Below are 16,339 nucleotides of genomic sequence, written 5' to 3' on the forward strand. Positions count from 1 at the left end.
TGCGAGCCAGGGCTGGGGCGGCGCGCGGAGGCTGCTCTGTGCACCACCCCAGCAGCAGCTCACGGTTTCTGCGCCCAGCTGGGGCGGAGGAGCGTGCAGCGGAGCTGGCGTGGGCTGGCTACAGCTGCTGCTGCAGCCATCCAGCCAGCTCCGTGCTGCTGCCGCCGCGCGCCCCAGCTGGGCGCAGAAGCTGCGAGCCGCTGCTCGAGCGGCGCACAGAGGCTGTGCCCGGCTGGGGTGTGTGGCGGCGGCGGTGGCAGCAAGGGGCTGGCTGGCTGGCTGCAGCAGTAGCTGAAGGCAGCCCAGTCATGCCAGCTTCGCTGCGCGCGCCTCCACCCCCAACACCCCCTCCAGCGCCCCTCCAGTGCCCACGCGCCCGAGGCCACCGCCTACCTGGCCTCCATGGGCGCGCCGGCCCTGGTGCCAAGAGAACATGGAACCAGGTTCTAGGCTCCTGAAGTTGGAACTTTTAGAGAAGTCTTCTTGATCTGCCTTTAAGTGTAGTGCAAGGGATAGTGTGTAAGAGGGCAGACTATACTACAAGACTTGTCAGGATTTACAAAAAGCATTTTTTTGGATTGCAGAGTAAAGTAAAAGAGCAGATCAACAAAGGCAGATTGATACCCAGAGTCAGCCTGCTACGAGAAAAACTCAGAAGGCAACAACTGAACAACAGTGGCTGTAACCTTCAGCTCAATTTAAACTACTTCAGCCCCTTCTGGATAAACTTGACAGGCCTTTCCTTGCTTCCTGGTAGCCCCCTAACTTAAAACAGCTTATCACCAACTACCATGGATCACTCAGAAGAGAGACAAACCTTGCAACAGACCTAGATGCCAACCTTGTCCACATATACACTCAGGAAACCTAATAATAGCTAGACCATTCTGGGCTCATCACTTGCACATCATCCAATTTGATATATGTTATCATGTGCCAATAACAATCTTCTGCTGTCTATGTTTGGCAGACATGTTGGTCTTGGCATGTAAGAATCAATGACCACAAACTGAGCATGAAAAACTACAATATCCAGAAACCAGTGGGAAAACATTTTAATGTCCCTAGATATACTTTTGCAGATCTGAAAGTCATCCTGGCTTAAACAGAGTCTTGGATTTCCTTTCACATTACAATCTCTAATAATTCTGCAAGAATCCCTTTTATTTTTTTAAAAAATGACTTTTTAATGCTTTACCAGACTTTATACTAGTATTGGTAAATTTCCACTTACACTTATCACTTAGATTTTCTGTTTGAACCTCTGACCTCTCTCAGTCACACCTACATTTCTACCTCCTTTTTATTTATTTTATCACCCCTCCATTCTTTCCAGTGGGGACTCAAAGCAGCTTACTGTCCTGCTTCCAGTGGCTGCCGAATCTGCAGAGTGCTGCTGACAGGTCACAAGGTCCAGCTGGCAAGGCGAGGAATGTGCAAAGTCCGTAAATCAAGGGAGTAGTCGAGGACAAGCCGGGTCGGAGGTCAGGGAGACAGTTCCAAGGAGCAAACGCAGGCAGTACAGTAGCAGCTTAGAGAACTCGTTGAAGCCACGCTGAAAGGAGCCCTCCCTCTGGCTTTTATACTCTGAGAGCATTCAGTCAGCTCTCACAGCTGCTTCAAGTCTCCTCCTCTGAAGCCCCTCCTTCCTCTGAGAAGGCTGGCCTGTTCAGAGCCCGGAGGCATGCAGATTGACGTCGGGTCTGTAAGTCTCTTCTGTCCCTGCTACGCCGACGTTGCTCTCAATAGTCTGGAGATGTTGGAGAGGATAAGGAAGCTGGCTGCGTCTGGGCTGATGGCTCTGGGTGGGGAAGGGGAGCTTCTGGCTGGGATTCAGCATCTGACCGTTCAGCTGTGGTCAGCTGCTGGGAGGCAGGCTGCTCCTCCTCAGGAGGAGCAAGGCTGTCAGCAAGCATCAGCTGTTCCAGCTCCTCCTCCTCTGAGGACTCGTCAAGCTCAGGCTGTACTATGACACCATCCCCTCCCCCAGGGCCCCCCCCCCCACTGGATGGGGCCGGTTTCCGTGGATAGGCCTGGTGGAAGCGGCGCACCAAGTCAGGGGCATGAAGATTCTCCGCAGGTTCCCAAGAGCGGTCCTTGGGTCCGCACCCCTTCCAGTCCACCAGATACTGCAGTTGACCACGTCGTCGTCTGGAGTCCAATATTTGCGCTACTTCATATTCCTCCTGGCTCTCTATCATGACAGGTAGTGGTGGCGCCTCTGGGTCTCGGAGAGGATGTGGGGGTGCAACGGGAACAAGGAGGGACTGATGAAACACAGGATGGATACGGAGCGTAGAGGGTAGCTGTAACCGGTAGGCCACGGGGTTGATTTGGGCAGTAACTAGGAATGGGCCAATAAAGCGGGCATCCAACTTTCGGGAGGGCCTCTGACTTCGGACGTGTCGAGTTGAGAGCCACACCTTGTCCCCAACCTTGAGAGTCTCTCCTGGCTGACGCCTACGATCGGCAGCCTCTTTGTATGCCTCTTTGGCCTGGTGTAGTTGGTCCTGCAGGACCTTATGCAGTGCCTGCAATTCCTCCACAAAGTCGTTGACAGCTGGTACTGGTGCAGTGGGCAAGACCGGCGGGAAAAACCGGGGATGGTACCCATAATTTGCCATGAACGGGGTCTGACGGATTGAGGTATGCACTGAGTTGTTGTATGCAAACTCTGCCAGGGGGAGCAGCGGGGTCCAGTCATCCTGCTGGTGGTTTACATAGCACCTGAGATACTGTTCCAGTGTGGCATTGGTGCGTTCCGTCTGGCCATCAGACTGGGGGTGATAAGCGGAAGATAAGTGTACTTGGGTGCCCAGTAGGTTGTGTAGGGTGCGCCAGAAGCGGGAGGTGAACTGGGTCCCCCGATCAGAGATCAGGTGTTCTGGCAATCCATGGAGGCGGAAAACATGGTGTAAGTACAGCTGGGCAGTTTCGCGGGCAGTTGGGAGTCCGGAACAAGGAACAAAGTGAGCCATCTTAGTCAGGAGGTCCATCACCACCAGGATGCTTGTGTTCCCTGCAGAAGTAGGGAGGTCTGTGATGAAGTCCATGGATACAGCTTTCCAGGGGCCATTAGGAGTGGGCAGGGGAAGCAATAGTCCTGTAGGCCTGCCAGGGGGATCTTTGGCTTGCCTGCAGGTGCTGCAGGAGGCTACGTACTGGGCTACATCGGTCTGTACATGGGGCCACCAAAACTCCCGGGTCAGCAGATGCGCTGTCTTATACCGACCAAAGTGTCCAGCGGGTTTGGTGTCATGCGCTAGTTGCAGGACTTCGGCCCGTAGTGGCCTCGGTGGCACATAGACCCGGTCTTGGTGGGTGAGCATCCCTGCCTACTCTCTGTAACCCCTGGGGGGATTCTGCGTAGGATCACAAAGACACTGGAGCATCTTCATGGCGAAGGGGTCACGTAGCTGTTGTTCCTGGATCCGCTCCTGGAGCGAGGCTGTGGGAGGCACGGCAGCAAACACTTCCGGCAGTAGAACTGTGGATAGAAGCGGCTCCTTGAGGGACGGGGAAGCGAACTCAGGTTTTCGAGAGAGGGCATCTGCCCGCTTTTTCTGAGAGTTGGGAATGTAGGTAATGGTAAAGTTAAAACGGAAGAAAAACAGGGACCATCGAATCTGCCTCTGGTTCAATCTACAAGCAGTCTGTAGATACTCAAGATTCCGGTGGTCTGTGCGAACTTACACGGGGTGACGGGCACCTTCCAGGTGGTGCTGCCAGACCTCAAACGCTGATTTAATCGCCAGGAGCTCCCTCTCCCAGATGGTGTAGTTTTTTCCGGCTGCGTTGAGTTGCCGGGAGTAGTAGGCGCAGGGTCGTAGAGGGCCCATGGCAGTGTCTTGCTGGGATAACACAGCGCCAACTGCGACACTGGAAGCATCAGTCTCGACCACAAAGGGTAAGCTTGGGTCTGCGTAACGTAGGAGCGGTTCCGTTGCAAATCGGGTTTTTAGCTGCTGGAAGGCCTGTTGCACTTCTACTGTCCAGCGGAAGGGTTCTCGGGGCCATAGCAACTTGGTGAGGGGCACTGTTAGGAGGGCAAAGTTTGGGATGAATTGCCGATAGTAGTTGGTGAAGCCGAGGAACCTCTGAATGTCTTTCCGATTTCGAGGTGCCTGCCAAGACAGCACCGCCTCCACCTTTTGGGGGTCCATCCTTATGCCCTGTGGGGTGATGAGATGCCCTAGAAATTCTACAGTGTCTAAGTCAAATGCACACTTCTCCAACTTAGCATACAGGCCATGTTGCCTCAGGCGTTTGAGGACAGCCCGAACATGTTTGGTGTGTTCAGCGGGGTCCTGGGAGAAGATCAGGATGTCATCAAGGTAAATTATCACAAAGTGTTCCAGCAAGTCCCGGAAGACATCATTCATGAAGCGCTGGAACACAGCCGGGGCATTACAGAGGCCAAAGGGCATGACTAAGTACTCATACTGGCCATACTGGGTACCAAACGCAGTCTTCCACTCATCTCCAGGGCGTATACGCACCAAATTGTGGGCGCCTTGCAGATCGAGCTTGGTGTACCTTTGGGCCCCCCATAATCAGTCCAATAGTTCTGGGATCAGTGGCAGTGGGTAGCGGTCCCTGATGGTGATGCGATTGAGGGCCCGGTAATCATTACATAGGCGCAATTCCCCGGATTTCTTTTTTTACAAACAAGACAGGGGCTGAGGTAGGGGAAGTGGATGGACGGATGAATCCTCTTTGCAAATTCTTGGCCAAAAACTCTTGTAGGGCTTTTCGCTCAGGTTCTGATAGGGAATACAACCGCCCAGTGGGCAAGGGGGCATCAGGAATAAGGTGGATGGCACAATCATATGGCCGGTGTGGGGGCAACCGGTCGGCGCCTTTCTCTTGGAAGACATCCTGGAACTCTGCATATTTGGCTGGGAGTGCAGACAGATCTGAACTGGTGCTCCCTCCCAGGAGCACAGAGGGCGCCTCATGGGGACATGGGGTCTGGAAGCGCAGGTTCTGCTTGCTCCACTCAATTAAGGGATCATGCTTCTTCAACCAGGACATCCCCAGCACTACTGGGAAGCGAGGCATGGCAGCGATGTCAAAGCTGAGCTGCTCCTGATGGTTCCCTATGTGCAGAACTAGAAAGTGGGTTTCCTGAGTAACTGGACCCGAGCGTAGAGGCCAACCATCGATGGCTTCCACCAGAATTGGTGTCTTTTTGGTGCGTCGGCACTTGGTATTGCCTGACAAATGGGGCATCCATGTAGGACTGGGAGGCTCCAGAATCCACCATGGCGTACACCAACAACCAGCGCCCCTCTGGTAGCTGCAGCTTCACGGGGATCAGAAGATGCTGGGGCCCAATATCAGGAGGCTTTTGGTGTTCTATGGAGGGTCCAGAATGATAGGGGTGGCCTCCCCTCAAACCCTGGGGTGTAATGCTGACAGCCGAGGCTTCCACTTCGCTGGACACCGGGGTCAGGCTTTGGGACAAGTAGGAGCAGGGGTTGGATCCCACAGCAGGTGGTTGGCTTTCGGAGTGGCAACGTACTTCCTTGCGGCCCTGCCATCGACTCTCCAGGCGACCGTCGATACGCAGGCAGAGTAAGATCAGGGCTGGGAGATTTGGAGTGCGCTCAACTCGGGCCACCTCATCCAGCATCTCCTCAGACAATCCCTCCAGGTACTGGTCCATGAGTGCGTCCTCATTCCAGCCCAGGTCCTGTGCCAATAGCTGGAAGTCAGTGGTATAGTCCCTCAGAGTACCTGGCTCCTGCTGCACCTGCCGAATGCGGCGGTTGGCCCGCTCTGCCTTCAGAGGGTCTGCAAAGATAGCCTTCAAGTGTGCCACAAAATCAGCAAGACTACTCAGCAGTGGTGAATTCATGAGCAGTAAAGGTGTCACCCATTTGGCAGCGTTCCCCTTTAAGAGGCTTAATATAAAACTGACCTTGGTCTTGTCATCAGGAAAATCTTGAGCCCGCAGCTCCATGTAGAGCTGACACTGTGCCAGGAATACAGGGAACTCTTCAACATTCCCTGCAAACTTCTCTGGAGGCTGCACTGGGCATTTCCGGGGAGGTGCAGGACCTGGCCTCAGGGTTACCTGCTGCTGCAACAAGGCTATGGTCTGGGTTAATTGCTGCACCTGTGTCTGCAGCCACTGGGTCTGGGCAACAAGGTCAGTGGCAACAGCAGTGCCTTCCTCCATCATGCTGGAGAGTTTTGGGTGGCTTCAAACTGTCCTGCTTCCAGTGGCTGCCGAGTCTGCAGAGTGCTGCTGACAGGTCACAAGGTCCAGCTGGCAAGGCAAGGAATGTGCAAAGTCCATAAATCAAGGGAGTAGTCGAGGACAAGCCGGGTCGGAGGTCAGAGAGACAGTTCCAAGAAGCAAACACAGGCAGTACAGTAGCAGCTTAGAGAACTCATTGAAGCCACGCTGAAAGGAGCCCTCCCTCTGGCTTTTATACTCTGAGAGCATTCAGTCAGCTCGCACACCTGCTTCAAGTCTCCTCCTCTGAAGCCCCTCCTTCCTCTGAGAAGGCTGACCTGTTCAGAGCCCGGAGGCATGCAGATTGACGTCGGGTCTGTAAGTCTCTTCTGTCCCTGCTACGCCGACGTTGCTCTCGATAGTCTGGAGATGTTTAGGGGATAAGGAAGCTGGCTGCGTCTGGGCTGGTGGCTCTGGGTGGGGAAGGGGAGCTTCTGGCTGGGATTCAGCATCTGACCGTTCAGCTGTGGTCAGCTGCTGGGAGGCAGGCTGCTCCTCCTCAGGAGGAGCAAGGCTGTCAGCAAGCGTCAGCTGTTCCAGCTCCTCCTCCTCTGAGGACTCGTCAAGCTCAGGCTGTACTATGACACTTACATTGTTCTCCTCTCCTTCATTTTATCCTCACAACAACCATGTAAGGTAGGTTAGGCTAAAAGTGTGTGACTAGGATTGGGAAGACCCCAGTTTAAATCCTCACTGTATCTTGGAAGCTTGTTGGGTGACCTTAGACCCATCACATACTTTCAACCTAAACTACCTCATAGGATTGTTGTGAGAATGAAACAGAGGAGAGGACAATATAAGCCACTTTGGGTCTCCACTGGGGAGAAAGGTGGAGTATAAATGAAGTGAATCTCTCTCTCTCTCTCTCTCTCTCTCTCTCTGAGGTATATGTTAATATAATGTATGACTGGAATTTGCTGTTGGAGTAACTTCTTTCCTGCTAATTAAATTTTATTCTTCCCCTTGTTTGCTGAAGAAGAGGTATTGCTTCTGACGGCAATAACATCTGTTTATGCTATAAATTAGTTTCAAGTCCAGCCTCTGATTTGAATTTATTTTTTTCTCTAGATGGTGTGCCAGCTGGAGGCCCAAACAGCCAACCTGACTGAGGCACTCAGGACTCAGAATGCATTGCAAGAGGACTTTTTGCAAAGAGCCAAGAAAGCAGAAAACAAATCAGAAGCTCTTAACAATCAGTTGCTGCATCTGGAAGGCGAGCTGGTGTCTGAGGGTGTAACATGTGATGCTTTGAAGCTGGAGAAACAAAAAGTAATAATAACTGTTCGTAGGAAGGACCCAATGCAAGCTAGAGAGTCAACTGAGTTTAATGACCTAGGCTGATTCTACATGAGGATTTCCTTTCCTCGTGTGTTGGTCATGTTGCCAGTGTGATTGATGCTTAATTCACATTTACAACAGAGATTCCACACAGTACATGGTCATCTGTTTTTTAAATCCTTGTGAGCCATATTTTCCCATTCACACCAGATTTTGATTGCATCCCCCCTCTCTCTCTCTCACACACACACACACTGTTCACATCCCACTAGCATGATTCTCTGATTACCTTTTTTATTCCATGGTGCATGTGTAGCACTGCCCAAGAATAACACAATACTACATCTTTAAAAAAAAGAATTTGCATTGTGCTACTCCAAATTAATGCAATACTTGAATCCTTCAGAAATCCTTTTGGTAACTGCTGTAAAGTATTGGGTGTCTCCCTGTGGTTATCTACATTGGAAAGTCTAACTGGCTCCCTACTGCTTGCAGGAATAGGACGGAGCAAATGCTAAGTAAGAGAGGAAAGAAAAACACTTGCCATGTATTGTATTATTATTGTATTAAATTTTATTGTCTGTAGCCATAGGCAGTCACAAACTTTCCAAACTGTACATCATAACGACAAAAAACAGTTAACATCAAGCATCACAGTTTAAAAAGGTTAATTAAAACAGGGTACCAAACCATCCCAGGAATCACGAAACCACCCCATTCAGTACCATCTTCTTAACTGCAATTGCAAACTGAGAGAGACTGTAGAATACATGGTTGTCAGTATCAGATAATAAGAACACAATCTTCTCGATTTTGGAATATGTGTTTGTGGCTGGTAGGATTCCTGCCAAAAATTTAGCTCTAGGCATGCTATATAATGGACAATAGAGTAAGTAATGGGGAAAGTTCTCCACTGTGGATGATCCACAAATGCAGATGGGATGTTCCACAGGAGTGTGAGAATAACATCCTGCCAAAAGAGCTGACTGCATCATCTGAAAACGCAGAGTTGTAAGAGACAATCTGAGATTGTAGTGGGAAATACTGGCTAGGTAATTGGATCTTAAGTGATCAAATTTAATTAATTTATATCAAGGAGCTGCCTTGGATTTTAATATTGATAACCAGTCCATCACTGCATCTGACTTGTAAATCCACTAAGTGGGGAGCTGTTGGGTGAAACCCCTAAAAGGTTGTCAGGGATGGTGTATCTTTGGCGAATGTCACGAAGAAAGCCAGAGCGTGTGGGGTCTTTGGATAGTAATAAGGCAGCTTAGGGAGCTTAGGGAGTCAGAATTGTAAAATTTGACCCTTTTCTAATATTTTAAGACTTCAAGGTGTGCCCGCACCCTAAGGAGGGGAAGTCCTGTTTCGGTGCTCATCAGGGCAGCAGGAGCACCTTTGGGTAAAGCTAGAATCTGTCTCAAAAACTTGTTTTGAATTACCTCAAGACTGGTTAGAATATCCTCCTTCCAACCCCACACTTCAGCTCCATATATGTGGGACGACCTTGCTCTTAAATAATTTCAGTGCAGGATGTATCAGTCGACCCCCCTTTGTATGGAAAAAGCATATGATTGGTTCTGGGGGGATTCCATTCCCTTGTTTTGGTTTGGTTCTGTTGGGCTTCCTCTGAGTTGAGCTTGCATTTGGGAGTGTGTCTGTGGTCACTGGCAGCCTTGCCCCTGTCTGTTTCTGCCTGAGAGTCAGCTTGGAAACTTTCCATCCATAGAAAACAATGGAAAGTGGATGGGCACCTTGCTCAGGGGACACTTGGCTTTGGGGGGAACTTCAGTTTGGTTCTGTTGGGCTTTCTCTGAGTTGAGCTTGCATTTGGAAATGTTTTCCCCCCAGGAAACAATGGATAGTGGGTGGGGTCACCTTCAGATCCCATAGAACTGGATCCTGAACTGGATCCTGAAACTTAGGGAGTCTTTAATGGACAGTCAGAAGTAGGTTCATGAAAATTTGGTGGTGTTTGCTTGAAAAATGCTCCCCAGACCCCCAGATTTTTTTTTAAAATATAGGGAATAACGGCCAGATAAACCCAGGATTCTCTAATCTTGCTGAACCAGATAAGATAACCTTTCTTGGATTTCAAGAATACTGTTTTTTGGGGGGATCCCTGAAATCTGGAGCCAGATTTCCCAGATTTTTGTTGTTGTTGTTGTTCATACCCCTAGTGCAGAGCCCATCTTTTGAATTTCTTCCCATACTTGAGAGACAACTGTCTTCAGAAGGCCAGTTGGCTGAATGAACCAAATTACTAAAAAAAAATTGTGTAACCCATTGCATGTTTATGTGACTATAACTCTGTGAGGTAATAATGATGGTCCTATCTAACTAGAAGCTGGCCAGCAGGTGCATAAGAGACAGAGCTTGATTTCTGTGCTATTGTAATGTGCATGATGGTGATTCATTAAACTGAGGATTCACGAATGGAGTGGTATGATACTGTTTGGGGAAAACGTGTCATCACAAAATTTAGAGGTGGTTTTGATAGATCGATTAGTACATCCTTGAAGAAAAATGTCTGTATGCAATTGTTAAAAGACCAGTCCCTGAAACAAACAAATAAAAATTGCATGCATGATAGGATCCCAATTTAGATTATGTGTAAATGCTAGAAGATGCATGTCAAAACAGGTTAGTACTAAAAGACCAGTTAAAGTTCTCTATGAAAAAAAGATGAGGGCTCAAATGAGTGCAGAAGAATGTATTTCTCATCTTTGAAATACTAGATGATCTTTTGTTGTCCCTTCCCACTTCTTTTCACATTTTTTCCCCTGAAGTATCTTAAGTTTTTGGATCAGCTTTCTGGAAAGATGAATCTGGACAGCATGGCTGCTGATATTGGGTTTGACATGAGGATGGATGCAGTACTGGCACGGACAGAGCAATTGATCAAATTGGAAGGAGACACATTGACTGAAAATAAAATCATAGCACGCAGTCTGCAAAGGAAGGTAGGCAAAGTGGAGCAGGATTAAGAAATATTTTAATATAAACCAAAATTCTGTGTCTAATGATTTCACGTTTAATGAGGGTGAAGTTGTACTTTTGTACTTTTAAATGTAGTTGAAAACTCAGAAAGAGCAGCTTGATAGTAAAGATCTACATATGAAACTTTTGCATCAGAAGATAATTCAGCTGGAAGAAGAGAAGCAAGTACGCACAGCCCTGGCCGTGGAAAGAGATGAGGCTAACCTTACAGTTCGAAAGTTACAAAAGAAGCTGGAGAGGTTGCAGAAAGAACTCAGCTTGGCAAGAGAAACAAATACTGAGCTGAAAACAAAACTGGCTGACACCAACGAACTGAAGGTAACAATCTCCCTTTTTCCCACTGTGTGGGAGGTGATTCCAGTCAGTTCAGCAGTGTGAAATATATTAATATATGTACATACAAAATTATTCAATTTATAGTGATTATACAACAAAAAAGCAACGCTTGGAAATGTATGTTCTTTACAGTGCTTGGTATACTTACAAGAGCTCTGTCAGGTAGACCAGCTTTCCTGTTGCAACATGAGACAGAATGTTCATCTAGTGGGTTCTTGGGCAGAGGTGAGATTTGAACTAGGAGCCTCCTGGCTCATTGTCTTAGCCAGCCCACTATATTGGCTCAATGGGCCGCTAAAGCAGCATTTGCTTTACAGTGCTATTGGCTGTCTCAATATGGCATTGTTTGTGTTTAAATAAAGAGATCATGAATCCTTGATAAAAAGAAGTTAGCTGCATGATATATATGTTTTAATGGAAGAAAAAACATTTACAGTAAGTAAATAATAAGTATCAGAGCCTGACGACATAATTTTTTAAAAGCTTCTGATGGGCCATCGAGAAGGTGAAGTAGCAAAGGTCAGGTGCATATCTCTTTCAATGTGTACATGCATTAATTACTCCTTCCTCCTGCTCTTCATCACTTTGTCACCCCTCAGAAGGCACTTTTCGCTCGTATACACGTATTTTCAAGTATGATGCAGTCAGCCTCTCAGACTATGCATTGAAGTGGCTTTCTAACCACCCACCCACTTTGCATGGCAGTCCCAGTCAATCACAGCATTTGCATTTCTGCTGTGTCAGAATCAACAATGGGCAAGGCTGGCCAAAGGCATTTTGTACAAAGCAGATATTGCGAGTGATGCCTCATCCAATGTGGTCTGAGGTGGGCAGTCTTGCTCTGCCTGCTAGTATAGCTGGCCCTAACATAGGTTGCTCCTTGTGCCTTATTCTGCACAAAGTCAAATGGAGCTGTAGTGCAGACAGGACCTCCTTGTGATGACATGCAAATTATTAGTCATGCCATCTCTGGCTTGAGAAATTTCTGGGGATTTGGAGGTGTTGTTTGGGGACGCCAGAGTCTGGGGATGCAATGCAATAGAGTCTGTCCTACAAACCTACTATTTTCTCCAGGAGAACTGATCTCTGTAGTCTGGAGATTAGCTTTAATTGGTAATCCTAAATGGGATAGAAATGTTTGGTTCTGATTTTGACTTTTCTTTGGCATAGAGATTATGGGTTGGATCTAGACTGAATTTTTTGCTTACAGGAGGCATTTCCATTAGCGGAACAGAATTTTCCTGCTTCACTCGCTCCCTGCAAGCCTTCATTCTCCTGAAATGTAGCTCCTGGGGGATAGGGGACTTTCAGGAATGGCATGAGGGGGAAATTGGAAGTCTGCATCAGGAAGGGGGAGTTGGTGGATATGACACCTACCCTTCCATTAGTGAAAAACTAATGGATCCAACCCTGTTTGTCCAAATGTAGAACAATAATGATCCTTTGTCTGCTGTCAAACCCTGTATTACAACTGCTTAAATTCCTTAAGGATTGCATCAGGCAATACTAAAATGACAATGGACAGTTACAAAAGTGCTCTGGGGAGCAAGAGACCCTTGCACCCAAGGTAGCGTATCGGGGGCCAAACTGGGAGTAGCAGATGCCTGGGGGGGCATCATTAAAATGATGTCATTTTCTAGCACAGCAGAGGACCTACAGGTTGTGCTGAAGCATGGTTCATTAAAAATCATCTCCAAATGGACAATGTTTAATTAATTGGGCTTCAGTGCAACTCGCAGTTTTCCTGTTGCACTGGAAAATGATGTCATTTTCTGGCAAGACGGGAGAGCACAGGAGCCTGCTCATCTCCCCCCCCCCCCAAGTACCTTTCCTCCACTAGCCAGATGAGCAGGGCAAGGGGGTGACAGGTGGAGGTGGGGGGATCTTCCAATAACACCATACAAGGATAAGATTAATATATTTATTAAGAATTGTGCAAAAGATGACATATATAGAAAATGTGTAAAACAAGATAGTAAAATAAGAAAGCCTACTTAACTAAAACTTAACCTCTGCCTGTTAAACCAGATGTTACCTTGTAAAGTCAGGCTACAAAGTCCAAACAGAACTAAACTCCAAGAGCCAATAACCATCCAACAGCTGGTCCAAGAATAAATGGTGAAATAACCAAGTACAGCAACTGTGTCCACTGCTGGGCCAAGAGCAAAAAACTAACTTAGAAACTCCATTTTATCCCGTATCAGCCTGCAACATGGGATGATTCTAAGAACCAATAAAGGTGTTGCTAAGATACATGACCATGGCTGTCTGCAGCTGAGACATGTTCTCCAGTCAGAACAACTAGCCCCTACCTGAACTCTGATCTTTAATGAGATGGGATGCAGGGGGCACTAGGGTTGCCAGATGGTCCCAACCTAAACACCAGACACACTTCATGTTCCTTGTGTGTGCACATAGCATGCACGTGGTCCAGAGGCCCCAGTGATGTCACTTCTGGTTGAAAACCAGAAGCTGCAGTGTCTCAGTGTGTGTGTGGTGGGGGAGGGGTTGTCAAAATCATCTCCAAACATAGCATTTTCACACACAACCTCACGGAGCACAATCCTAAGCCTGCATATTCACAAGTAAATCCCCTGGAGTTCAGTGGGTCTTACAACCTAGTTTAGGGTTGCAGCCACAGTCTATTTCAGTCATGCTACAATAAGAAAGAAATATGCCTTGAATCATGTACAGGGAATCTCTCCTCCTCTCCACCTCCAGTTCATACATACTCTTCGTCTCTCCCCATCTAACTTTTCTCCATTAGCTTCATTCAGTCTGATGTCAGGCTGCAAACAACACCTCTCTGTTTAAACACCTTCCCAGCCTTCCTGGGACTCCATTTCTTGCTTTCCTCAGCTGCATGATTCAGTGCTTGGGGATGAAGGAGCATGGACAGCTCTTGGGCTCTCCCAGTGGCTTCTGTTCCACTTCCTCCATGTCCCTTAAGCCCAGAAATAATGTGAGGATGCTTGCAACGCAAGCAGTGCAACCGTCTTGGAAGAGGGCAACAGATTCAAAAATTGCGCGAGGAAGCTGGCAGCCTTCTGTGAGTATCACACTATTTTTAGATCGCGAGGAAACAGCCATTGTTTCAGGGACAGTTCCAGGTTTTCGGGGGCCCTGGGCAGAGAGTGCTCAGGCCTCCCGATGCCCACTACTAGGTTCCCCTTCTTGCTTTCCCAGCCATGTATCCCAACTTATCTGTGTGTCCTTCCTTTGCCCACTTACAGACTCTCCAACAACCTGGAGTTATAGTTGCCTACACTGCCTGCAAAACCTTTACCTGATTGTGGTGGGTGCAGCTAGGAGTGCCATTGCCATGGCCACCAGGCATGCTAATGCTTTGTGCACCTCCCACATACCTTTCTCCAGCAGCACTAGGCAGCATATGCTACTGGGGCCAGTGGTGACAAAGCAGTCACAAGCAGGCAGTGGGAGTGTGGGAGTGCAGGCATCAGAGGAGATACGTGAGTAGGGAATCAATAGCAGAGGGCCCCACCAAAAGCCATGGACCCTAGTAGCTGCCCAATCTTGCCATATGCTGACACTGGCTCTGCTTTGTTTTACATCATGTGATCTGCCTTGAGTCTCTGTGAAAAAGATGGGCAATAAATAAATAAATAAACATTTAAATAAAATTGAGCAAGTTTTTGAGTTCTCCAGAATCTTGCGTAACTTTGAATTTTGCATTAGGGTTGCCAGCCCAAGGCTGACCCCGGGGGGGGGGGGGAGAGGCCTTGCTGGCGGTGACATGACATCACTGGTGACATGGTGATGTCACTTCCAGCACAACTCAGCAGCGACATCACCACGTCAAGAGAAAATCTCTAGCAGTTGCTCAGACTCTATGGTTTAATCAGAGTTTGGGGTGAATGCTAGAGCATCGCTGGATGTGATAGCATTACTTCCAGATAGTGCCAGAAGTGATATCATAGTATCAGTACTGATGGTGACCCCCTCTGTTCCCCTGGGAATTTTTCTCCCATTACCCTGCTGTGGGTAGCAGCAGTGGGAAAAGCAAGTGGGGAACAGGAGACCAGGCATCCCAAGTTTGCATACAAATGTCATGTACTGTACTTGCATTGCATGGCCTTTTGGCCTCATTTAAAAATCTTTTTTCCCTTTCTGTACCTGTGTATATGCATGTATGTTAATTGAGGATAACATTTAATGGATCTGACCAAAATGGCTCATTTCCATTAATTTCTACAACACACCATACATCTATTTCTACTTCAAGTGTCACAAGATCTTTTGCACAGTAATTTTCTGTCTTTATATTTGTTAACAGATCAGAACACTGGAGCAGGACAGAACAATTGAAGACCTAAGCAAATCTCAAGAGAAGATGGAAAAGATTAAGGCAAAGACTGAGAAGCAGCTTACTGCAGTGAAGTCAGAGTTACATATTGCAGAGCGAGAAGCAAAGGAGGATAAAGAGCGAGCTAAAAACATCCTGGAATCTGTTACCAATGAATTGAAAACCCTTAAAACTACCCTAGACGAAGTAATGAAGAGAGAGAGACAGGTATGTGTCAGTATGGCTGATGTGGTACCTGGCCAGGGGCAATGGGTATTATGTTATAATTTTTTAGGTAATCAATACAGAAAGTATTTGTACGTCCAGCACAGGATCTATATACTATTAATGAACTGTTCTTGTCATGAGAGAATGTTGGCAATTACTGAGGCAGAACAGAAATGAAATGGCAGCTTGTACAGGTGTACATGAAACTTAGAAGTGCATCAAGCTTGGTTCCCAAAATCCACAGATAGACAGTCCTCCTCCCTTATGAGCTAAGAACTGCCATTTCATTGAATCCAGTATATTGACATGAGTATGGGCAAATCTGAGGAATGTCTGCTTGAAACAAAACTCTTTAGTTCCAAATTGAGGGAATGAGTTAGAATGGTGAATATTATGTGTGGCAGTTGGCTCCAAACCCGAATTGAATGACAAGAATATCCTGACCAAAGTCTTGTGGGGTGGGAGACCCTTCTACTCAGCTGCAATAAACCATAGCATTCTGCAGAGATCCATACCAAGTGCCTAGACTGAGAAAAATGGTGAATGGAAAGAGCAAGACAGTGAGATTGTAGCTTCAAAACGTATAAATGTGTAGGTTTAACATGTTTGCCCAATGATTTTGTTTGTGATTCATTATTTTTCTAAACACTGAGTGCTTGCAATTATTACATGATCTTTAATCTCATAGGTGGTGTTTGTAGTCCATATATTGGTTATTGTATTGGCTGTACTGGTTACACATTAACTGATTAGTTCTTGAGGAGAGAAACTCTGGCAATTTTTGCCACTTTTGACCCCCATACCTCTTTGGGGTTTCTTCTGAATTCCAGATGCTTAATTTCCCTTCTGATTTCAATGGGGCTTTTTAAGGGTTCTCTTCTGAATTTTCTGTTCAGGTAATTAAGAGGAATGGGGTCAACAGTGGCAAAAATCACCTGTGAATAGAT

General features: G+C 47.4%; 1 protein-coding gene across 1 annotated transcript in view; it reads left to right on the forward strand.

Moving 5' to 3' along the window:
* CCDC170 (coiled-coil domain containing 170) overlaps nucleotides 1-16,339 on the forward strand; it is a 67,571-nt gene that overhangs the window by 48,739 nt on the left and 2,493 nt on the right. The window contains exons 9-12 of the mRNA XM_054976315.1: nucleotides 7,313-7,513; nucleotides 10,315-10,488; nucleotides 10,601-10,843; nucleotides 15,156-15,392. Of these exons, the coding sequence (XP_054832290.1) occupies nucleotides 7,313-7,513; nucleotides 10,315-10,488; nucleotides 10,601-10,843; nucleotides 15,156-15,392 (855 nt within the window). The remainder of the gene's footprint in view (nucleotides 1-7,312; nucleotides 7,514-10,314; nucleotides 10,489-10,600; nucleotides 10,844-15,155; nucleotides 15,393-16,339) is intronic.

The sequence above is a fragment of the Eublepharis macularius genome, chromosome 1 (genome assembly GCF_028583425.1).
Source record: "Eublepharis macularius isolate TG4126 chromosome 1, MPM_Emac_v1.0, whole genome shotgun sequence".
NCBI lineage: Eukaryota > Metazoa > Chordata > Lepidosauria > Squamata > Eublepharidae > Eublepharis > Eublepharis macularius.